Here is a 26217-nt window from a genome sequence, read left to right as displayed (position 1 = left end):
GGCCTAGGGTTTGCTCTCTAAACCCTAGTTTTCTCATTATTTTGCTACTGCTGTAAATTTTATTTTATAACAGTGATATAAGTGCCCTAAAATCACATTAAGTTGGTCAAAATACTCTTAAATTGCAAAATCTAAATTTTCCTAAAATTTGGCCACTTGGGCATCAAGGATCTAGCCTAGATCTAAAATTTTGCTTGCTGGAATTTTTTGCGTAAATCACTGAATCAGATCTGTAATTTCCTGAATAATTCACCTAAAAAGCTCAAAAACTAAATTTTTTCAGTTTTGGCAAATTTTTCCTAGTTTTGGGCTTGAAGTGGCACTTGTTGTAGCATCACTAACTCACTGATTTGTTGATTTATTTACTGTTGTAACAAGATATATCAGATCTGATCTAATTCTGAAAATTGCATTTCAAGTGAGCTAAAATTCACTGTTTCACTTTGGCAAGTTGTTGGGCACTTTAGTGATCAAATCTAGTTGCTTTAAGCTTGTCATCTCTTGGGTTTAAAGTGATTTCCTTACTGCTGTCATAAGATTAATAAGTATTGGAATTTCTGAAGTATCACTGCTGAATTTTGTCATTTGGAATCTAAAGTTGGCTTGTCTCATCGTGAGTTATAAGAATTTTCAATTTTTGCACTTACATCACTAGTACACTTAATTGTTGATCTTGTTGATAGAATAAGCATTTGAAATCTAGTTGGCATTGTGATATTGGCATAAGAACATCTTGAATAATTGTCATTGTGTTGTAGCGGCTACAACCACCCCCCAAAATTTCGGCCTGCACCAATTTCGGAGCCTCCCTTAAAGAGTTTCACAAGTTGACTGCACACACTCGGGTTCACTTCGTGAGCTCGTGTGAGTCTTTACATCCGCCTTGCTTGTTCATTGCATTCAAGTCTCTGCATGTTGATGTCTAAGTCATGCTTGCGACCATGTTTTGGTTATGCTCAAAGTCTTCGCTTCGTATGTGCTTGTTGTGTTCACTATGAAAGCATCTGTCGCACTCACACACGGAGTCACATTCACTGTCGCGCAAGCGTCGTCTCAATCAATGAACGATCAATCATGAGTGTCGTGCAAGCGTCGTCTCGATCAATGAACGATCAATCATGAGTGTCGCGCAAGCGTCGTCTCGATCAATGAACGATCAATCATGAGTGTCGCGCTTGTCGCTTACACCGTCGATCAGTCTTGTTGAACATGTGTGTTTGGATGGTTTGGTCGTTTCGTCGTCAAGTCATGCGAGTGTGTGTTCGTATGATCACCTATGCATCTTTCGATTGTTCACACACTTAGCCATTTTTTGTTGAAGGTTCTGACGACCTGACTCCCCTCTGACAACCGGACCATCACCCTGCCATCGACTCAATTGACTATCAACCAGAACAGCGCAGAAGCACCAAGCTAGTCTTTTCAAGTTGCGCTGCCTGCAAGCAATCCAATCAACTCTCACGCTGGCCACCCGAACAGTCAAACCTAGCAGCCACCCCAGGACTAACTCCCCTCAAAATTTGTGCAGATTCCACTGACCTCACCCGCTCAACTGACTGAGGAAATTGCGCAAACAGGCCGAACAGACACCAAGTGCCCGTCCCTGTCTCCCTCAGAAAATTGCGCAGTTTTCCCAGTCAGTCATCCTGACAGTCGACCAACTGTTCATCTCAGAAATTGCGCAATGTTCATGAGCAGGCCTTCCATTGCCCATCAGTTAGCTCAGCTCAGAAATTGCGTAGAGATGATCAGCAGGCCGGCCTCCCGACCTCAGTGCAGTTTTCCTTGCCAGCAGCCCCTAGCAGTAGACTGCCAATTCCCTCTGGGAATTGCGCAATTTCTGCTGCCAGTCTCCCGGGCAGCCAACTGGCAGTTCCCTCTGGGAATTGCGCAATTTTGGCTGCCAGTGACCCCAGCAGCCAATTGGCAGTTCCCTCTGGGAATTGCGCAGTTTTGGCTACTAGTGACCCCAGCAGCCAACTGGCAGTTCCCTCTGGGAATTGCGCAATTTTGGCTACCAGTGACCCCAACAGCCAACTGGCAGTTCCCTCTGGGAATTACGCAGTTTTGGCTGCCAGTGTCCCAGGCAGTTCCCCAGAAAAACTGCGCAATCCCTACCTGCTGACCCTTCATGCAGCTCGGCTCGTTCCTCTGGAAAATTACACAAATCTGGTTGTCTAGCCCCGCTTCTCGTTCGTTCTGAAAAATGCGCAAAGCATGCCTGCCTTGCCTTCCAGCAACCCGGACTGTTCCTCCCAAAATTTGCGCAATTTTGCCTCCCAGCTGAGCCAGACCTTGCAGACAGTCACTATCAACTCAGATTGCTCGTCTCCATCTCTCAGTGACTCTTGCGTAGTTTTCATCAGCAGTTGCCCGAAGCCATCATCCCACATCACAGCCTTGCTGCCTCTCCCGGTCACCTGCATCCGAAATGATCATGTGTCATGGTAGACTAGGAGGTTTTGGATTTGATGTCGTCTCGTCATGAGTGACTGCATGTACAGGTACACCAACAAACATGACAAGACGACGAATGGGATGAACGAAGGGAGCACATGCAAAAGGACAGGTTCACCAACGGACGAACAAACGAAGCATGCGAAGCGAACGAACGCGATGAACATGCACCTTCGCGAACAGATGAGCTTGTCAAACCTTCCAGCATGCAAGCAAGGAACAACATGCTAAAGCTTCATCAAGCGAACCAAGGACCATCGAAGACTCTGCGCACTTCGCCATGCGGAGGTGAAGCTATGATACACCATGAAGACATCCATCACCCAGCAGCACTATAGCTCGACATGCACTCCAGCAGCAGCACAAATGTACCAGCATTGTCATGTCAAGTCATGTCGAGTCACGTCATGAGTCATGTCGCCCACATCTCCACTATGGGCTTGTTGTCAATCAATGTGATGTAACGTGGAAGTCCAAGAGACCCACTTGTTGAACAAAGAGTCATGTAAGTCGAAAAGTCATGGAAGTCAAACGGTCATGAGGGTAGTCGAACAGCCACAAGGGTCAGTTTCACCCTTGGCTATAAATACCCCCTCATTTGTACATGCAAGGGACTTTTCACCTTAGCTCCTCCCACATAGCCAAGAGAGTCTGTAATATTTTCTTTGAGGAGTAAGTAGTGGCTCCAACGCCCCGCACTCGGGGTTAGTGATGTATGGTGTAACGATGTGTCTTGGAACTTTCGCTTAATTCAAAAGCCTGCTAATAGGCTAGCACGTTTTCACACATGTATTGTATCTGTTGTAAGACTGATCTTTAACACTTGTAATGCATGTTGTTTTAACCTGTGCTCTACATTTGAATTGCTCCTTTTGTTGTAATGCATAATCTATTAATGGAAATGTGTTGTATATGTTGTTAATGTTGTCTCGCCTGTGTAGACTACTCTCCCGGACATCAGACAGACCTTTCACATGAAGCTTGTTGTAACAATTGTTGCACTCGTTCGGACTGCTCCGTGAGTGTTGTACATGTTATCTCACCTTGTATGTTGTGACTGCCACATCCGTGTGGACTACTTCGCTGAAGTTGTGCATGTCCTGTTGTGTTGTGTGTTCCTAGCAGTGTTGGGACTGCTCCCAATCGACCTAGAACTCACTCTCACCCTCTCCCTCGACAGTGAAAGAACCATTGACACAAGTGACACTTACACTCACCAGGCACGCGAACCTCACTTCTCGAAGACAAAGTGAACCACTCTCATGTGCTGACAAGCAAGAGTTGAGGCAAATCCTTAAGACAATGGCAACTGGGCCATCATACCAGATGGGACTCCCACACCAAACAATGTGAGGTCTAGTTGGGACTTCATACCGAGGTGATCCCCTGAATGTTGGCGGGTCCAGCACCGTCAACATTTCTGGCGCTAGAAGGAGGGAAGCCAGTTGTACATGGCTGAAATTCCCCTCACACTCACTCATCAATCATCTGGTCAAGGCAGTAACTCGCACTCCCTCTCACACGACTCTACAGTTGGTTACTCCTCACCTCCCAGAATTGAACACGAGATTTCATATCAACACCTTCGCTTCGTCTGTCTCGTCACTCGCCAATTCGCGAAAGCAGTCGAACTGATCCTAGGCATACAGCATCTTCCACACACATCTAGGAAGCCAAAAGCCACTCCCACAGGAGTTGTTGTATCATCAATGGAAGAAGCAGTCCTTGCCACGCTTGAAGGTCTAGAGGAAGCTATTGAAGACGAAGAGGAACCTCCAATCTTCCTTGAAGACGAACAAGGCACTCTTGTGATCTTGGGATCGAACTCCAATATAGGAGGCAGAGGGGAAGGCAGCGGAGGAGGTGGAGGCGGAGACGAACCAACAGACTCAGATCCTGAACCATCAGACTCCGAAGGAGAGGAAGAAGACGAAGAAGACGAAGAGATGGCTGACCCAAATCTTGAATGGATGACTCAGGGACCATTGGCTCTCCCGGCTGTTCTGCACAAGATGCCAAAGTGAGCGGAGAGAATGAACATCAAGTTCAACCCTGACAACACGGTGAAGGCAGAAGACCACTTAGACAACTTCTACCTACAGTTGCAGACCCTTGAGGTATGTTATGACGACATAGCATGTAGACTATTCCCATGTACCTTGGACGGCCGCGCAGCTACTTGGTATCACAGCCTTCCACCCAACTCCATACAGAACTAGGGTTCTTTCAAACGTATGTTCCTCAAAAAGTTTGTTGATGACAAGACCCCAACCATGTTGCTCAAGGAATTGGGAAGCCTCGGGATGGAGGGAAAAGAGAAAGTGAAAGACTTCAATCAAAGGTTTATGCGTATTTTGAACAAATTTGCAGCAGACACTAAACCTCATGACTCCATCACTGTTGACTATTACACGTCTGCACTGCCAACCACCATTGTGCAGTTCGTCAAGCGAGTTGCGAAACCAACACTATTGGAAAACTGTGAAGAGGGTTGTCATTGTTGAAAAATACCTACGTGCAGTCGGAGTCATAAAGGATGACGAATCAACGAAAGACTCCAAGGATGCGAGCAAAAAGCCCCATGCAACGGCGAGCAAGGGTAGAAACAAGGAAGCCACTGATATTGAGACCCTCACTCGCCTTGTTAAGGACTTGGCCACCGAAATGTCCGAACTCAATCAACAAAAAACAGACACATTTGCAAGCAGCCATCCACCCAGACAGAGACAGGCAAGCAGTTTATCAACCGGCTCATCAAGCAACAACCAGTTCGCTTCCAAATTTGCGCAGAAGCCTATGTTCCAACTCGAACAGTGTGCCGATCCAAAATTCTGTTCCTTCCATAAAGATCATCATCCTGAGAACTCTTGCTCAGATTGGAAGCGAGTCGTTACCTCAGTCTATAGTCGTACACTCTAGGCGGGGAGCAATATGCGGGAGCAACCAAAAGACACGGACAATGATGAAGAGGTTGCACCTGATGAGCCATCAAGCTATGAGCATGTGGTGAACACATATCAGTGCTCGTAAACAATGGCAAAGACGAACACCGAGAAGCAGCCCCAAAAGTGAACTGACCATTACAATCTTAGAAGTAAAGGGGCTCCCCCCACACTTGGGGAGATGCAAGAAAAGATCAAGTTGCTGATAAGGAAGACCGATCCACCAGCCGGCCCAAAGCAACAAACACAAAGCAAGTCCGAGAAGACAGCGGCGGATAAGAGTACATCCATGAGCAGCAAGTTGCAGAACACTCCGTCGAACAACACGAACATTTGTTCCACCCTGGACACCTCGGTGAGTCTACCACCTCTGGACTACAACATAGTCGACGACATGAAGAAAACTCAGGCAAACATCAGTTTGTTCGAGTTAGCCAAAGTCCAGAGTTAGCGAGATATCCTGCTGCGTGTGTTGGGACAAACAGCAATGGACAGCGCAGCCTCTACCAGCAAGGGAGCAAGCACACCTCCCGGATCACTATCTACTGTGCTCAATACACTCCGGATGGAAGAAGCAAACTCAGGTTGCCCCCCATTCCTGCTTTCATTCGAAGTTTTCAACTACAATGTTCACAACTGTTTGGTTGATTCTGGCGCGGCAGCTAATGTTATGTCGCTCTCCATTGCCAAGAAGATCAATGCACGATGGAGCGAAACATCCGCGAGAATCATCCAACTTGACAGAACCTCAATACCAGCCATTGGTGAACTTCGAGATGTGATCATCCGACTATCCCATGACGGTCGAGTCCACCAATGCATCAACATAGTTGTTGTGGACATACCGGAAGCATATGGCCTGCTACTCAGCAGAGACTGGTCCAGCAAGCTAGATGGATATTTTGCTACGGACTGGTCTCACATGTGGCTTCCGTACAAGGACAAATGCAACCAAATCCGGGTGTTATCTGAGAGGTATATGAAACACAATGTCACTCCCCTTAACGGCGAGAACGAACCGTTGGCCTTCGCAGAACTCATGTTTGGCAATTGTCTTCTGGAAAAGACATTGGAGTGTTATCCTGCATGGCTAGCTCCAACCTCATCATACAAGCAATTGGGACTCCTTCGCCCAACTGATGATAATGAAACTTGTACGTTTGTTTTTCCGATAGTAGCAGTAGTAGCAACAACAATAGTAGCAGCAGTACTAGCACGCCAAACAGTCCATATACAGACAAGTTGTGGGCTATGAGTCTTGACAAATCGGGAACACATGATGGCTCAAGGACCGAGTGTATCTCAGTCATCCAAAACAATGAACAACGCATGATTTCGAGTTGTTTGAAGTTCGAAGTCACAAACAACGATGCTGAGTATGAAGCACTCATGCTGAACACACAAAGGACCAACACTACGAACGAACAAAGCAACCTGGGAACCTACCACGATCTGAAGATGGCCAATCTCGGTACAAGCTACACACTACAGCAGCGACAAATCATTGACCGCTTGAGCGAACAGTATCGAGATGGGTCTGCACGAGTAGATGATGACCTGAGTACATGCCACACGCGAGCAATCCAACATGAGATTCCAGGTAAAGGAGGAGACAAACCATTGCAGCAAAGAACATGTAACACATACATGTTGTTTGCACTCCTTTCACCAAAAAGATTGACTAACATTTTAAGTGTTTGGATTACTTGCAAAGTTCGTCATCACACTTAGTTTTCTAATTCAAATCCTGCACGTAAGAAATCTAGGAAAATCCGCTTACGCATCGACTTGGAAAGCTTGAACCCTTCCCGGAATAAAAGCAACTACCCCGTGCCATCATCCGAGCCCATGTTGCACACAATACTTGAAACAGTGGTGTTCTCTTCACTTGAAGGTCTTCTGAAATGCCACCAGGTTCCAGTAGCAGAACCAATACCTGAAACAGTGGTGTTGTCTTCACTTGAAGGTCTTCTGAAATGCCACTAGGTTCCAGTAGCGGAACCCGGCAGACTTGCACTGGTCCATGAGAAGTTTGGCCCACACACGTATCATTTACAGTCACTAGACAGGAGGATGGACAACGTCCCTGCCAACGGCCAAGATCTCAAATGTTATTTTCAGTAGGTCGGGCCGTGCCCATGCCATGTACATAGTCTGTTTGCTGCTTGTTGTTTCATTTGGTTTGTTTTGCTTATTATCTTTGCTTTTGCTTTGTTTGATTTTGCTTACTATTTTTGTTCACGTTCATTTTGTTTGTTTGATATATTACTATTTTTGTTTCCGGAAATAAGTGCTGCCAACTACTACGTCCTGGCTTTTGAATAGAGTATGTGGCTGAAATTTGAGGAAACTCGTGACACTGCAGCACTTGGCCAATCTTGTGTCTGCCTTCTCTATGCTTGGTTGTAACCTTCGGCCGATGAAGTCTTGACGGAAAATACGAACCATCTGCAAGGGAAGTTTTGGTCCAACCATGAACCTATGTCCACACTGGGAAGCCCCATGCCTGTACTCAGCCTTCTACTCTGTGTGTTCAAGCTCATCCAACTAGTAGAAACAGAGAAGGGGAAATCTAAACGAGCAAACCTATGTCAGAGGTCTTACATGCTTCTCTGAAGGAACAACCTCTTCTGCTCTCAATAAGTCAGGATCCCTCTTCCGCCCCAAAAATAAATAAGTGCCTATGCACAATCCTCTTGAAAAATATAAAGGCGAAAGAAGAGAAAGGCTTCCTGCATAGAGAGGTGAAGCATGTAACTCCACCGGGGTACTGACCAGGCTCGCTGGCAGTAAAGCAATGTGTCTGTTCCTACGTGACTCTGCCGAGGTACTGTCCAAGGCTGCTGGCAGCGGAGCAACACCAGAGATGAAAAACTTATACTCTGAAAATCTTCAACTCACGAGCTAAACTACCCTTCCTGGATTGGAAACACTGAGATTCAAGTTGAACTTTTGATTGTTTTGACTGAGTTAGCAAAGGGTGAACCACGTATGTCCATGGGGTAAGTGGAGAAACTGAAGTAACCCGCACAGTGATTCAATACTCCCCAAAAGACCAAGGCCCTGTGCTAGAAATGAACCAAAACAGAGAAGCTAGAGTTCTACCAGTGTGTCGCCAAGTGTTGTAGCGGCTACAACCACCCTCCAAAATTTTGGCCTGCACCAATTTCGAAGCCTCCCTTGAAGAGTTTCACTTGATGACTGCACACACTCGGGTTCACTCTGTGAGCTCGTGTGAGTCTTTACATCTGCCTTGCTTGTTCATTGCATTCAAGTCTCTGCATGCTGATGTCTAAGTCATGCTTGCGACCATGTTCTGGTTATGCTCAAAGTCTTCACTTCGTATGTGCTTGTTGTGTTCGCTATGAAAGCATCTGTCGCACTCACACACGGAGTCACATTCACTGTCGCGCAAGCATCGTCTCGATCAATGAACGATCAATCATGAGTGTCACGCTTGTCACTTACATCGTCAGTCAGTCTTGTTGAACATGTGTGTCTAGATGGTTTGGTCGTTTCATCATCAAGTCATGCGAGTGTGTGTTCGTATGATCACCTATGCATCTTTCAATTGTTCACACACTTAGCCATTTTTTGCTGAAGGTTTTGACAACCTGACTCCCCTCTGACAACCGGACCATCACCCTGCCATCAACTCAATCAACTATCAACCAGAACAGTGCAAAAGCACCAAGCTAGTATTTTCAAGGTGCGTTGCGCGCAAGCAGTCCAATCAACTCTCATGCTGGCCACCTGGACAGTCAAACCCAGCAGTTACCTGGGGACCGACTCCCCTCAAAATTTGCACAGAGGCCACTGACCTCACTCGCTCAACTAACTGAGGAAATTGCGCAGACAAGCCGGACAGACGCCAAGTTCCTGTCATAGTCTCCCTTAGAAAATTGCGCAGTTTTCCCAATCAGTCATCCCAAAGTCGACCAACTGTTCATGTCAGAAATTGCGCAATGTTCATGAGCACGCCTTCCGCTGCCCATCAGTTAGCTCAACTTAGAAATTGCACAGAGATGATCAGCAGGTCGGCCTCCCGGCCTCAGTGTAGTTTCCCTTGCCAGCAACCCCTAGCAACAGACTACAGTTCCCTCTAGGAATTGCGCAGTTTCTGCTGCCAGTCTCCCGAGCAGCCAACTGGCAGTTCCCTCTAGGAATTGCGCAGTTTTGGCTGCCAGTGACCCCAGCAGCCAACTGGCAGTTCCCTCTGGGAATTGCGTAGTTTTGGTTGCTAGTCTCCCAGGCAGTTCCCCAGAAAAACTGTGCAATCCCTGCCTGCTGACCCTTCATGCAGCCCGGCCCGTTCCTTTGGAAAATTGTGCAAATCTAGTTGTCCAGCCCCGCTACCTATTCGTTCTGAAAAATGCGCAGAGCATGCCTGCCTTGCCTTCCAGCAGCCTGGACTGTTCCTCCCAAAATTTGCGCAATTTTGCCTCCCAGCCGAGCCAGACCTTGCAAACAGTCATTGTCGACTCAGATTGCCCGTCTCCATCTCTTAGTGACTCTTGCGCAGTTTTCATCAGCAGTTGCCCGGAGCCATCATCTCGCATCACAGCCTTACTGCCTCTCCTAGTCACCTGCATCCGAAATGATCATGTGTCATGGTAGACTAGGAGGCTTTGGATTTGATGTCTGTCATGGTAGACTAGGAGGCTTTGGATTTGATGTCGTCTCATCATGAGTGACTGCAGGTACAGGTACACCAACAAACATGACAAGACGATGAATGGAATGAATGAAGGGAGCACATGCAAAAGGACAGGTTCACCAACGGATGAACGAACGAAGCATGCGAAGCGGACGAACGTGACAAACATGCACCTTCGCGAACAGATGAGCCTGTCAAGCCTTCCAGCATGCAAGCAAGGAACAACATGCTAAAGCTTCATCAAGCGAACCAAGGACCATCGAAGACTCTGCGCACTTTGCCATGCGGAGGTGAATCTATGATACACCATGAAGACATCCATCACCCAGCAGCACTATAGCTCGACATGCACTCCAGCAGCAGCACAAATGTACCAGCATTGTCATGTCAAGTCATGTCGCCCACATCTCCACTATGGGCTAATTGTCAATCAATGTGATGTAACGTGGAAGTCCAAGAGACCCACTTGTTGAACAAAGAGTCATGTAAGTCGAAAAGTCATGGAAGTCAAACGGTCATGAGGGTAGTCAAACAGCCACAAGGGTCAGTTTCACCCTTGGCTATAAATACCCCCTCATTTGTACATGCAAGGGACTTTTCACTTCAGCTCCTCCCACATAGCACATAGCCAAGAGAGTCTATAATCTTTTCTTTGAGGAGTAAGTAGTGGCTCTAATGCCCCGCACTCAGGGTTAGTGATGTATGGTGTAACAATGTGTCTTAGAACTTGCTTAATTCAGAAGCCTGCTAACAGGCCAACACGTTTTCACACATGTATTGTATATGTTGTAACACTGATCTTTAACACTTGTAATGCATGTTGCTTTAACCTGTGTTCTACATCTGAACTGCTTCATTTGTTGTAATGCATAATCTATTAATGGAAATGTGTTGTATATGTTGTTAACGTTGTCTCGCCTGTGTAGACTACTCTCCCGGACATTAGACAAACCTTTCACATGAAGCTTGCTGTAACAACTGTTGCACTCGTTCGGACTGCTCCGTGAGTGTTGTATGTGTTATCTCACCTTGTATGTTGTGACTGCCGCATCCGTGTGGACTGCTCCGCCAGAAGTTGTGCATGTCTTGTTGTGTTGTGTGTTCCTAGCAGTGTTGGGACTGCTCCCAATCGACCTGGAACTCACTCTCACCCTCTCCCTCGACAGTGAAAGAACCATTGACACAAGTGACACTTACACTCACCAGGCACGCGAACCTCACTTCTCGAAGACAAAGCGAACCACTCTCCTGTGCTAACAAGCAAGAGTTGAGGCAAATCCTTAAGACAATGGCAACCAGGCCATCATACCGGATGGGACTCCCACACCAAACAGTGTGAGGTCTAGTTGGGACTTCATATCGGGGTGATCCCCTGAATGTTGGCGGGTCCAACACCATCAACACATTGGCATCTTGTGGATAGGTGCTCTAAGTTATTTTACTTATATCGTTGGTTGAAGTATCTTGTGGAATCATTTCTTATTAGCACTTGTATCCTTAAGCACTTGTCTTGTTTTAAGATTGTCTTTCAATTGTTGTTAAGTACTATTGTCATAAAGAGTAATCATAACTTAAGTACTTAAACACTTAAAAAATCTTAACTCAAGTGACTTCATTCATAATCATTGCATAAGTATTCTAGTCTTAGTTTTGCACTTAATAACTTACCTCCAAGCATAAGCTTGGTTGATAGACTCCTAGGACAACCCTCTCTCACCTAGCTTGAGGGATTCAGCCCTTCTTAGTGGTTAACACAATGACCTGGCAGTCGTCAGATCCACAGTCTCTGCAGTGCCAGAGGCACTGGGTGGTTGGAACCAGTGAAGCACCACCCTTATTAAACCCACGAGTAAGAAAGGGTCAGAAGGGAGGACGGGTAACCCTCATTAAACCTGCGTTCTTTACCCTTACTCGGCGGGTTTTGTACAAGACGCGTCTACCCTCATTAGACCCGTAGGTAGCCTATAAGACTGCCATCGGACCCCTATAAGACCCTTCGGGTAGCAAAACCCCCAAACTATCCAAAAATTCGTTTTTTTCTTTTTTATTCTTTTTCTTGTTTGGAAATGAGGTGGAGGAAAAGGGAAATTGGAGGGAAAAAAAAAACTTTATAAGCACCTCTCTCCCTTTTATTTCTCATTCACTTGTCATTTGAGTGTTTGGCTAATTTGTGTGAGTGTTGAAACTTGAGAGTGAAGCTAAAGGAGCGTGAAGGAGCTATTGGAGGAGGCTAAAGGAGGCTAAAGGAAGCTTCATCGGATCAGACTAAGCTTCAGGTAGGCTTCATGAACCTAGTTAGAATGTTTTCCATGTATTTATTTATTTATTTATTTTTTTATTTTTTTTTATTGGGAATGCCTGTGGGTGAGAAACTCAGCCACACAGCGGCCCTGTATGGCTGAGGTTCTCACCCACGCAGGGTCGTTGTCTGGCCAAGAAACTCAGCCACACAGGGCCACTGTGTGGCTGAGTTTCTCAACCACACACCAAAAAAAATTGCAAATTAAAAAAAAAAAAACCAAAAAAAAGTTTAAATTTATTTTATTTTTCTTCTAGATTTGTTACCATGCCACCAAAGGGTTTTAGACCTAAGTTGCAGGAAACGTTGGAGAAGGGTCCGTTTCTGACCGGAAACAAGGAAACTCGTACCGTACGGCCTGGAAACTCGTTTCCGGTTGTACTGGCCCATTTCTCGAGGAGGAAACGTGGCCAGTACAGCCGGAAACGCGTTTCCAGGCCGTACGGTGGAGTTTCCTCTTCTAACTTGACTTTTTCTTGTATTTTTTTTTATTTTTTCGCTTCTAATTTTTTATTGGGCAACTAAAATATCTTCTGGATGCTTCTAGATGCCTCTCAAGTTATAAAAAAGAGGATTTTTGAGTGGGGAAGCCTAATGTTCAAGCCTATGGCCCTAGTGTTGATATGCAGTTCATGGTAATGTTAAATTCTTAAAGTAAAAGTGACATTCTCCTTTATTTTTCATTTTCACCCTTTTACTTAAATTTTTAACATTACCATAAAATGACTCAGGATGTTTGAGAGTGGTTTCGCCCTCATTGGATTTCATATGGAGAAAGTAGAATTTTAGATCTCACTCAAAATCTAGCAGACTTATCTGTTTTTCAGGATTTCAGGATTAGGGGGATTGCAATGTTTCCATTGGATTTTGTCATGTACTAGGGTATGGAACTTGTATTTAATCAAGAGAACCAAGCCCTTTATGCAGGGGAGACTCCCAATAATCAAGAGCACGTAGGGTACTAGGGTATGGAACCTGTATTTAATCAAGAGCACTAAGGTCGTTCGACTATGTAGGAGGAGACTCCCAATCAAGCACGAGACAAGAAATTAGAAATTTCTAGTGGCTGATTTTGGATATTGCTATTTTCATTATGTGATCATTCATGAGTAAATGTGATATAAATTTAGAAACTTATAGTTTATGCATTGACAATTGACAATTTAATCATAATGTAATAAATTAGAATGTATCATATATGCTTTATGATTGCACATATTTCTTAAATGTCCTAATATATATATATATATATATATATATATAATTGTGCTTCCCCGTTTCCAAAATTTGGGGGGGTCACGTTTCGTACCCATGCCTGTTTCGGAAACTCGTACCTGTTTCCCTGTTTCGTGCAACTTAGTTTCAGACAGTCTCGTGATTCAGCATGGGCACATGGTCAACGAATCATTCCCAATAATGACCACAATATCAAAGTGCAATTATTGCAATGCCACAATGTATGCAGGCATAAATAGGCTGAAATACCACCTAGCAAGAATTCCTGGGCATGGTTGGGATGTTGTCAAAGTTGCCCCGATGAAGTCACTACTGAAATGGTAGCTGCTTTGGAATCCATTAAAGAAGCAAGTTCTAAGAGGACAAGAAAGAAGGACGAGACTGTTGGGATATGTAGATCTCCATCTCAGAGTGAGGCACAGTTTCAAAGCCTAGGTATTGGTAACTCCTCTTCAACTGCTATGGCAAACAAGAGTATAACCTCTTCTTTCTTCAGTCCTCGTACAACTCCAGGATCTCAACCAACCTTGGACAGTTTCAATGATAAGAAGAGGAAGGAGGCAGATATGGCAGTGAGGAGGTTTTGGTACCATAACAATCTTTCATTCAACTATGCAAAGTCTTATTTTTATCAGCCCATGGTGGATGCCATTGCATGTGCTGGCCCTGGATACAAAGCCCCAACTTATAATGCACTTAGGGGGAAAGAGCTAGATGAGGAGCTTGAGTGTGTCAAGGAACAATTGGAGAGCATTAAAAGCTCATGGAAATTTACAAGTTGTACACTTATGTCTGATGGGTGGACAGATCAGAGGGGTAGAACAATAATAAATTTTGTTGTAGCTTGCCCTAAAGGAACCATGTTCCTAAAATCCATTGATGCATCTGCAAATGTAAAAGATGCACATTTGATTTTTTCATTGTTGGCTGATGTGGTGGAGGAAGTTGGGGTTGCAAATGTTGTCCAAGTAATCACAGACAATGCAGCAAATTATGTGGCAGCTGGAAGGTTGCTTTGTGCCAAATATCCCACCATTTTTTGGACTCCATGCGCTGCCCATTGCATAGACTTGATGCTAGAGGACATTGGGAAGTTGGAGTGGGTGCAAGACATTATGCAAGAATGCAAGCATATTACCAAGTGTATTTATAATCATGCTTGGGTGTTGAACCTTATGAGGGAATTCACATAGGGTGAGCTTAGTCGCCCAACTGTCACACGGTTTTCTACAAACTTTCTTTCCCTCCAAAGCCTTTTGTGTGAGTACCAAGCTTTGAAAAGAATGTTTTGTAGCCAGCAATGGGTATTCTGGAAAGATAGCACAAAACCGAAAGCAATGTCTGTGAAAACATATGTCTTTGCTGATAATTTGTGGGACAAAGTGACTAAGATTGTCATCTTCACTGAGCCCCTTGTGAAAGTCTTGAGATTGATGGATGGAAAGAAACCTGCAATGTGATATATTTATGAGGTCATGGACAGGGGCAAAGAGGCCATCAAGACTTTTTATAAGGGTAATGAATCTAAATATATCCCTATATGGCAAATTATTGATTCTAGGTGGGACAGGAAACTACATTCACCATTGCATGCAGCGAGAGCATATCTCAATCCGAGCTTATTCTATAATGAGGGGTCTAGCATTCAAAGAGATCCCGAGGTGATGAGAGGTGTCATGATATGCATTGAGAAGATGTTCCCAGATGTAGATATTCAGTACAAAATCAACTTACAACAAGATATGTACAAGGAAGCATCTAGCATGTTTGGATTCAGCGCAAGCCAATGTCTCAAGGACAAGAAAATGCCTTGTAAGTGCAAATTGTTAGAACTTAGCTTGTAAATTTGCTAGTTCTCTTTTATATGTTTCGCATTGCAAACTGATAATCTTTGTTGTTATTTTTTTACAGCTCATTGGTAGATAGACTGTGGCACTAAGGCACCACAATTACAAGAATTCGCCATCAGAGTTCTGAGTCAACCCTACAGTGCTTCTTCATGTAAGCGCAATTGCTCAGTGTTTGAGCACATCCACAGCAAAAAGAGAAACAGGTTGGAGCATGAGAGGTTGGAGAAGTTGGTTTTCATCTACTACAACCTTTGAATGCTCACAACAAGTGCAACCAAACGATACAGATCCAATTTTATTGGATACTATTGATTTAGACTCTGATTGAGTTGTGGAGGAGGAGGCCCCTGATTTGAGTTGGCTTGATGAAGAGACTGAGGATCTCTCTAGTTTTCCATCTCAAATGGAGAATCTAAATACACCTGCCTCACAGTTGCTTCAGCCTTCTGATGTTAGCACTAGCTCCGCGAGGGCTTATTGTAGGCGTAATCGTCCATGAGTGATGAGACAATCATTTATCATTTATCACATATGTATTTGAATTTTGAACTTGCTCACATTTTTTATTTTAATTATGGAATCATGAGTCCTTTTCTTATTCAGTATCTAAATGTTTTGTTTACAAAAATTGAATATGTTATGTTGTACTTTTATAGATATGAGATGATGTTATGAATTATTGCATATATTGTGGTTTTTATGAATTATAAGGATTGGAATTGTCATTAGTTTCTTTTTTGTGCTTAAAATTTACCACATTTTAAGCTTTTTTTTGTATTTTGAAGAGTCTTATACGAGTCTTATAAGGGTCGTTCCTAAGTCTTATACAAGTAGACGAGTCAATGCCTCATCGAGTCTTATACGAGTACGAGTCGTGCAACATTGGTTGGAACACAAGGGGAGGTATTGTTAATTAGGCCACTGCCTACTTCCCATTGGCTTCCATCTCACAACTTCTTTTGAAGACTGTTTCTCAAAACAATTAAGGAAAAGGTTCAACTTAGATTAGGCATTTAATCTAAAATTAGCCAAGATCATTACATCACATCTAGTTCTTAGGAGTTGCATCTTCATATAGGTTAGTTCATCATATAAGCGGCAGTTGTCCATTTGGTTACTTGGCTATAATTTCTAATAAGCAAGAAGTTTTGACTCCATTAGGCACTGGTCTTAATATTAAATCTAATCAAATCTTTAATCTTGCTAAATTCTACCAAGTAGCTAGGCCACTCAACTGTGTCTCCTGAACAAGTTGGTTCCCAACTTGTTTTTCTCCACCTCATTTCCATAGGGACTACCCCCCATAGCATGTTGTTGGGAGACAGCTAGAATGGAGTGGGCAGAGATCAAAGTGACAACCCCCGCCCTGAGCAGTTGTCGCGATGCCTGTACAATCCGAGCGACAACGGGTAGCTCAGATCTGAAAATGAAAGACATTAAACCGTAGGCTACAAGTAAACAAAATTAACGGAAAAGGGAAAGAAATGTTATATGATGGAACAAAGAGAAATGAAAAGTTCAAGTGCTACCATTGGACGTCTAGATCATCACTTGAGTAGGTGCCTTTCTCTTCTTTGACATTGAATTTCTCTTACATCTCCTATAGAATGCTTGGAGAACATCAACCTAAGATTCCTAACCTACACAAGATTCACAAGGACACTAAACTAATTCTAGATTTACCCCAAATATTGCAAACTTTGAAAAAATAAAAGTATAAGACTAGGGTAAACCCTATAATATTCAATCCCAATACTAAGACCTAGCTTTAAAGATTTCACAAAGAAATGAAATAGAAATACATAATACCTTATTTCCATTATTACCTTGCAATACCCCTTTTTTCAATGAGATTTGTATGTCAAAAAGCTTCCATTGTTAGCCTAGGACATCATACTAAAAGAAACAGAGAAGAAATACACAATTATTGAGCAAATAAGCCCTTTCATTCCATTTCCAAACATGTCAAATGAAATAGGCGGAGGCCTCCTGAAAACAATACATATAAAGCCATGACTTGTAATGAAACAATGTGCTTAAAACATGTTCCAAGGTAAAACGATGAGGCAATACCATGTCTTGAGTGAAAATCGTGTGAAAAAAACATTAGAAGTTACAACAAACACCCTAAAGCTAGGGTGCCCCCTCAAAGTGAGCAAAACTTCAACTAACTCCACTCGTGTGGTCCATGCAGGAAAGAGAAGCATTGCTCCCTCATTAAATTTATGCAACTAACCTTCTAGAAACACATGTGAAGTCAAGAAAGGGTCAAAACATGAGCACTCCACTAAGTAACTCATTTTTTTATGCAACAAAACCTTCACATGTGTGAGAATAAGTCAAGATGAGGTGCACCCCTTCCAAAAGCTTCTAGAGGTCACACGCGTGAGGGAGGAAAACAAAAATGTGCCCTTTCTAGAAGGACTCTCACACATGCCAAGTATACATATGTGGCTCATACAATGCTCCATATGCTGATGAGTGCACAATGTGCTAATGTGGACACTTTAGTGATAATGTGGCATCCTCATCATTGTCCACAATGTTGTCACATATCCCAATTCAGGTACATGAATCTCAAAACAATTATACGTATCTCAAAGCAAGTGCATGGATTTCAATGTAGAGGCACCAACCTATAATGATGCACCAAGCTTTAAAACAAGTCATTGGGCAACAAACATTTTAGGTAATATCCTCTAAAAACAACTAAACATAGATTAATTTTATAAATTGCCTAACTTTACCATAGTGGAACAACTTTACCCCTATTACATGAGTCAATTGCTTAGGAAAAAAAGTTATTTCCTAACAACAACTTAACGTAGGATAATTTTAAGGACAACCATGTCTCCCCATGGTACACAAGTCAAAATAATAAAATTATTACAGTTAAAAAGTGTTATAAGATCTCGCCAATGTTTATCATTGTCATGACAAGGTTAGAAACTATCACACCACTTATAGATAAGAAATTATCACATGAAACCATAGCAGATCAACTAAAATAAGCATGAACTTCCACCTGTGCGAGTGCATATCATCTGAGGTGAAAAAACATTGAAGTCGGTATACCATGGTAGAGTAATTTTTTAAGGACAACCATTAGAAACTATCACACCACTTCTAGATAAGAAACTATCACATGAAACCATAGCACATCAACTAAAATAAGAATGAACTTCCACCTGTGTGAGCGCGTATCATCTGAGGTGAAAAAACATAGAAGCTAATATACCATGGTAGAGTACTTTTTTAAGGACAACCATGTCCCCCATAATACACGAGGCAAAATAATAAAACTATTACAATTAAAAAGTGTTATAAGATCTTTACCAATGTTTATCACTTTCATGACAAGGTTAGAAACTATCACACCACTTCTAGATAAGAAACTATCACATGAAACCATAGCACGTCAACTAAAATAAGCATGAACTTCCACCTGTGTGAGTGCATATGATCTGGGGTGAAAAAATATAGAAGCCGCTATACCATGGTAGAGTCATCTGAAGATCTCATGGATAACGTAGGGTGGAAAAACTGGAAGGGATCAAGCCTGAACCAAAAGAGATAAGCAAGAGAGTTCATCCGAGCAGCAACAATGTACTCCTGAGAGGGTGGTCTAGAAGTAGTTTCCCTTGAGGAGGCAACAAGTATGTTATGAGTAAAGATTATACATGCACCATTGAGGAAGCTCCATGGCACTCAAGTTGGATAGAAGCAATAACATATAAGTTGATTCAGTACTACCTAGCATATTGTTGTAGCGGCTACAACACCCTCCAAAATTTTGGCTTGCACTCAAATTTCGAAGCCTTCCTTGGTCTTTCCCTTGATTGTTGCAAACACTTAAGCTCATTTCACAAGCTTCCCCCAAGTTCTTTGAACCCTTTTGCTTGTTGGATTAATTGTCGTCTTTTGACATGTTTGACTCATTGTTTTACAACCAGGCCGGCTCAACTCGGAAACGGCCGAGTCAAACCGAGCCGGTAAAAAAATGTGTGACCAGGCCTTTAAACCGGCTAGGTTGACCGAGTCATTGATGACCAGGCCGAGTCATCCAATGACTCGGCCTAGTCATCAATGACTCGGTCAACCAGGCCGAGTCCGTATTGACCAGGCCTAGTCATTGGAAAACGGCTGGGCAGCGTAAAACATGAAATTTATTAATTTTTTTGTGATTTTTGGTAAAGTTAAAGAACTACAAGTTCTTTTTGAGACAATATTTCAGGATTATGAGAGTTGAGACATAAGATCTTGATAAATTACACCTCAGATTTGAAAGAATCTTAAAGTCTGTACATAAAATGTTTGGGGTCAAGGATAAATTTAATGAAACTTTATTATCAAGAATAGAAATGATAGTCAGATGTCCTTTTTTTCTTAACAGAAATACATTTATATTATATTAGGAAGGTTTCCCTGTCACACACACATATCTTTGTTTGTTTAAAATTCAAAAAATACGTCTTATATATACACACAAAAATATTTACAATCAGAGAACCAAAAGTTATAAGGTATATACAATGAGCTTGATAGCTTCCTCTGAAGAGCCACTAAAGCAGAACTAAAAGTAGAGTACTTTATCCTATCCAAAAATTGGGCATCTTTGATCAACAAAGCTCCTTTTTCCAACAACTAATGACAAACTGCATCATTCCTTACAAAACTGAAAGCAGACAAAGAGCTAGCCTAATGTTCAAAAACAAAATTACACCCAAGTTTCAATAAAACAAATAGCACCACAATAATCAAAGTTCTTTAACTTTACCAAAGGCTACTGAATTTAACTTGTCTTCCGTTTCGGCAATAGATGATCTTGGCTCCTCTGGCAGTAGCTACTAGCCAGTAGTACTAGTATTGGAGTCTGGTCACCATCACAGTTTACTTTGGTTGTAGAGGCCATTTCTAGCCTCCTTGGTTATTTGTATTTTGTTTTGAGTCTTTGATCATGTATGACAGTTGACTATGTATTGCCATTGGGTACCATTTTGATATAATGGATTGGTTCATGAGCCTACTTTGATCATATGTTGTCTTCCATCTATATTATAATGTTGTGTGTTTGGAAACATGAATGAAAATCTTTAAAATTATGTTTAAAATATTTAAAATTATGTTTTTTTATAAAAAAAATAAATATTTAATGTATTTTTTACAACGACCGAGTCATTGAAATCGAGCCGGCCGAGTCATTACCGAGTCGGAGTCGGAGTCGGAGTCGATCCTCAGCCGAGTCGGAGTCGGAGTCGGAGTTGTAAAACATTGGTTTGACTCATATGTCATGTTTGCGAACCTTTTCTGGTGGTTTCAAAGGTTGGCCTTTGTGTATACGAGTTGTCCTAGTCATGTAAACACATGTCGCACTCATACACAAAGTCTTGAGCACTGTCGCACAAGTGTCGTCACGGTTGTCCAAAGGTCTATCTCAAGTGTCGCACTTGTCGCTTCTTGTCATGAGACAATCACACAGAGGGTAATGCTTTGTCTTGTTGTTCCAGTGGTCTATGTTGTCGTGTCATCGAAGTATGCTAAGTGTGTGATCACAATTCAAGTTTATCACGAGTCTATCTCCCTCCCACACTTAGCAATTTTCGGAAAATCTTCCCGACCGGGTGACTCAGCTTCACCGGGCCCCGACTGAACTGCGCACTGCACAGTCTCAACCCTCATTGATGTGACCTTGCTGCCTGGAACTGCGCAGTGCATAGTCACTGTCCTCCAGGGCAGTTGTACTATGCAATTCCAGAGCCCAGCAGCCTTCCTTCACCCCCAGAATTGCGCAGTTGTCCCTCCCAGACTGATTTGAATTGTGCACTTTGCACTTTCAGTCCTAAAGCTCTTCCCTTGCCTGATAGAACCCCACAATGCGCAGAGAGCCCAGCCTCCTTTGGCCTCTAGAACTATGCAGATGCGCAGAGAGCCCAGCCTCCCTTGGCCTCTAGAACTATGCAGATGTGTCCTCCAGTGCCCTCCCTCAACCGGAGCTCAATAACCTCAAGAACTCCATAGGTTTGTCCTCCAGGCTTCTCTGTTGCCCAATCCCCCTTGCCTCTGAAAATTGCACATAACTAATCTCTAAGGGCCTCATCCCGCATCACCCACTGCTGGCTTGAACTGCGCAATCCTAACTCCCAGTGGCCACTACGCAATTTCTTTCCCCAGTGGGGACTGTGCTATAAAGTTCCTCAGTCAAGCCTAAGCTGCGCTCTGCGCAATCTCAGTGATCAAGCCCTCTCCCTGTCACCTAGAACTGCACAATCCGCAATTACTAGGTCCTCTCTCCCAGCTTGTCACTTGTCTCGGGCTCAGTTCATGGATAATAATGCATCATCTTAGACTAGGGAGTTTTCGGATTGATGTCGTCTCATCATGAGTGAATTGCAGGAACAGGTACACTATCAAGTCATGGCGAGATGATGAAGAAGGAGGAGGAGGGAAGCATGCCTAAAGACTCACTTGTAGCTGAACGGACGAGTGGACCTACCAAGAGCAAGCAAAAGGAACACAAGTGTGCAACCACCTTCCAAGACTGAAGATCATTGAAGACCCCGCATCATCAAGCTATGCGGAGGAGAAGAGAAAGCATATCCAAGAACACATCTATCACTCAACAGCAATAGCGGCTTGACATTGCCACATCATCAAGCCAATCCATGTCAGCAGTGTCATGTCAAGTCATGTCATGAGTTGTCATATGCCACATCACTATTGTGGGCCATGTATATTGTAAATCAAATGTATTGTAAAGTGGAAGTCCAATGGACACACATGAATATGAAGAGTCATGTAAGTTGAAAAGTCATAGGAAGTTGAACAGTCATGAGGGTAGTCAAAGAATCACAAGAGGAAAGCATCACCCCTTGGTTATATATACACCCTCACTAAGCAGAGGACTTTTCACCTTAGCTACTCCTGCAAGGCATTTGAGAGACCAGCTAGTTTTTTGAGGAGCAAGGAGTGGCTCCAATGTCCCACTACTAAGACTAGTGATGTACAATATAAATATGTGTCTTGGAACTTTTGCTTAATAACAAAAGCCTTTTCAGGCCAGCACGTTCTTCATGCATGAACTATGGATGTTTGTAAGACTATTCTATGAATGTTTGTATTTCATGTTTGCTTTCACATGTACTAAGATAGTTAAACTATTTCGGTTATTTTAGTGTTTATCTTGTTGAGGATGTGTTGTAATGGTTGTTATGGTTGTCTCATCCTTGCGGACTATCCCGCAGGATACTAGACAGATCCTTCTTCGCTTATTGGTTGTAACAACCATCGCATCTGTTGTGGACCATTCCGCTGGATGTTAGACGGATATCCCCTTGTTTGTTGGTTGTAACGACTATCGCATCTGCTGTGGACTATTCCGCTGGAAGTTGGACAGGCCCTTCTGGTTCGTGTGTGTCTCTCCTTGGTTGGTACTATTACCTATCACTTAGAGGCTCACCTTTTCTCCCCCCTTTTGCAGAAAGAGAACCTAGACACAGTTGTGCTGCACACTCACCTTTCTTTTTGAAGATACCATTGCATCACTCTCTTGTGCTTACAGCTAGAGCCAAGGCAAATCTTTAAGGATTTGGCAACCGGGCCTTTATACCGGATGGGACTCCTACACTGAGGTCTGATTGGGACTTCATATCGGAGAGATCCCCTAAATGTTGGCGGGTCCAGCACCATCAACACATATGAACAGTCAAAAGACAACCAATGCATGCATAATTATAAATATCAGTTGCTAGTGTTTCATATGTTGTCTGAGGTTGAAATGGAAGCTTGTAGGGCTGAGATTTTGAAGCTTCACAACTTGCTCTAGAACAATTAGTAAAGTACAACTGCGATTTATGTTTGAACTTTGAAGCTGTACATTATTGCACCATCTAAAGCTGGAAGTGCATATCCACATATAACAACTACAAATATAAAGTTCAATTGTACCATGGTTATATGAGAACCAATTTTCTCAATAATACTGGATGCTCTTATCTATTTTGATTCAGACGTTTCTGTAGCTTAGGAATTCAGTGTGTATATCCTGTTATTTTGGAATATCATTCAGATTGCCCATTCAGTATGGAACAGATCCCCAAACTGGTTCAACAGCCAGTTCAGTGCAGTCTGGCAGTCTGACTGGCCAAACCAGCTGGTACCAGTTACAGTTTGGCCAGTTTTAAAACACTCGTTGATTCAGTATGGTATGTACATAGTTTGGTAGTAATGTCTTTGCTTTGTTCTGAATTTTGTCAAGTTTTGTCCAATATGATTCTGTTTTCAGCATATATAGGTAAATATATGTATATAGGGACAACAGTCAGTGAGTCACAATCCCAATTTCGTACAGTACTCGTTATAAAGGATGTACTTGAAGCTCAGTTTCAGAGAGTCATAAATATATATGCGAAATATTTTTCTGATCCAAAAAAAGAATTCCAGACATCATTTCAAAGTCAAAAAACATATGATCTTCAGCACAAAAGAGAGCAAAGAGCCAGGATTCTCAGTGACAGACACTTAAGGACTTCAATTGAGTTTGATTCACAGTGACTGCACTTATTAGGTGCCCAGTTTCTAGCAACAATAAAAAGCCTTGTACCTGACAAAAAGGGTCCCACAAATAAAACTCCTCTACTCCTGGTTACCCAGGAAAATCTACAAACAGCACCCTTGCACCAGGCATGACCTAAGATGCTCGGTGCATGCAACCCCATGTTTTGACACCTGGTGGATACGAAACACCTAAACATAACATGAGCTGCAAACTCAAAGCACCCATAACCCAAATTTGTCAGCATATTGCTTGAGCTAGGGAAGAGTATACGAAGATTTATTTCTGTATTCTGCACCCGTCAAACTAGGCAACAGGTTAACTCCCACTATAGCTACCAACGAGCACCCTCTAAAAACAAAATGGCATAGCTGTTAATTAGCAAGCCAATTTGCAGCAAGGGGAAAAATGCAAAAGAAAACTAACATCTAGTCACACTCACAGTTCATAAAACAACGAAAAGACAATTTGCAGCAAGGGAAAAATCTACAAAAGAAATAATAACATCTACTCACACTCATGGTTCACAAAACAACCAAAAGGCAATCTCAGGCCATCATAATAACTAAGGGACATGTAGTAGGCCACTGCCACGGTTTAAATTGCGAAATTGAACAAGAAGAACAAATTCTTGCCAAAAATAAATTCGCCATATTGATTATATGCATACCCGGAGATGTCCAAGGTCGTTTATTCACAGCCACGTTGTAGATACGAAGCACAAATGTCGCAACTGGTGGCTGGTCCTTCGAACTGCGGCTGGGCTCGGGGAACAAACGAACATGTAGATAGCGGTTCTTCTCCACGGACAGATGCCTAACCAAATGATATTAAAACATGAATTTTAAGAAACAAAATTAATCACTCCTTCAATGCAATGAGGCGTTTGTGCGAGAACCGAACTCATGACCACAAATACCCAATTCCCGTCGTGATCTTGAAATCCATGTTATGCATGTAATCAAGTACTCTAAACAAATAAACCACCGACTGTCAGAATCCTCTTTGTCCGGACTGAAAAAGAGTGTGCGTGCGTACAAAAAGAGGGGATTATGCTCACCAATTCCAGAGACCCATCTTGAATGGGTCTGACCTCCGGTAAGAACATGAAAGCAAGTTCTCAATTTTCCACTGAGCAAGCCGTGCGGTTGTCTCCACCTTTGAGTCGCTCATCCTTACTTCTACCGTATCGATTTTAATCTATACATTTGTGTTTACAATAAATGTAGTGCCTAGTGACTTCGTTGCAAACCGTATGGACAGAGTTTGAGGTCCATATGAATATTGTAAGGCGCTATTGATTTCGGAAGGACTTCTCTTTCTGTTGTGAGAAATTTCAAGGGCTGAATATTTTAATTTATGAGACCTGAAAGCATAGTGGTGCAAAATAGTCAGACCGTGTCACAGGGCATAGACTAACAACATCACCAGAACGTCATTATCCACATTTTGATGTTTATATTTTTCTCGCATAAATAGCATTTGGTTTTCAGGTCAAGGTTCTTGAACAAGATTTAATCTACGCTGAATTTGTATTTTGGTAAAATCAGAAAAACCCGCCGATCCCGGCCCCGGTTTTGGCCGGTGTGGGGTCAATCCACTCTATGCAGAGAACGTCATTATCCACATTTTGATGTTTATATTTTTCTCGCATAAATAGCATTTGGTTTTCAGGTCAAGGTTCTTGAACAAGATTTAATCTACGCTGAATTTGTATTTTGGTAAAATCAGAAAAACCCGCCGATCCCGGCCCCGGTTTTGGCCGGTGTGGGGTCAATCCACTCTATGCAGAGCACTGAAGTACATGGGAAGCATCTTTTTGGACGTACAATTAAAGTAGGGATGGAGGCGCCCTTATAGATGTAGAATTGACGTTGAAATTTCAAGCGCTGAATATTTTAATTTATCAGGCCTGAAAACAACACATGCTTTAGAGATAACTGCCTAGTACTTCGAATTGATTAATATATAAATAGTTGTGAGATTAGATTTATGTTGAATTTGAAGAGCTATTTTAGTATTTTGAGTGATTATATTATTTATTACAATATATTTTTATTTACTAAAATTTGTTAATAATTTTTTGGATATGTTTATAAATATCAATCTATAATCTGCCTACAGTGTCTTTGGTCTCAACAGTGGAAAACACTGAGCCTCTTAGCTCTGCACAATTCCGGCAAGATTGAATCACTCTTCTAGCCAACTACGTCAAGCCTACCTAG

General features: G+C 42.7%; 1 protein-coding gene across 1 annotated transcript in view; it reads right to left on the bottom strand.

Annotated features, from left to right (window-relative positions):
* Nucleotides 1–25479, bottom strand: part of LOC149162718 (BTB/POZ domain-containing protein At1g21780-like) — a 117671-nt gene extending 92192 nt beyond the window's left edge. Inside the window, exons 1-2 of the mRNA XM_089437350.1 lie at nucleotides 25053–25479; nucleotides 24663–24808 (exon numbers count right to left, since the gene is read on the bottom strand). Coding sequence (XP_089293476.1) covers nucleotides 24663–24808; nucleotides 25053–25165 — 259 coding nt within the window. The 5' untranslated portion in view covers nucleotides 25166–25479. The remainder of the gene's footprint in view (nucleotides 1–24662; nucleotides 24809–25052) is intronic.
* Nucleotides 25480–26217: the final 738 nt, after the last annotated feature.

The sequence above is a fragment of the Pinus tabuliformis genome, chromosome 5_2 (assembly GCF_031772625.1).
Source record: "Pinus tabuliformis cultivar Carrire ecotype Pingquan chromosome 5_2, CPIR1, whole genome shotgun sequence".
Classification (NCBI taxonomy): domain Eukaryota; kingdom Viridiplantae; phylum Streptophyta; class Pinopsida; order Pinales; family Pinaceae; genus Pinus; species Pinus tabuliformis.
The sequence above is the reverse complement of the archived record's forward strand: the minus strand, read 5'-3'. Positions and strand labels throughout refer to the sequence as shown.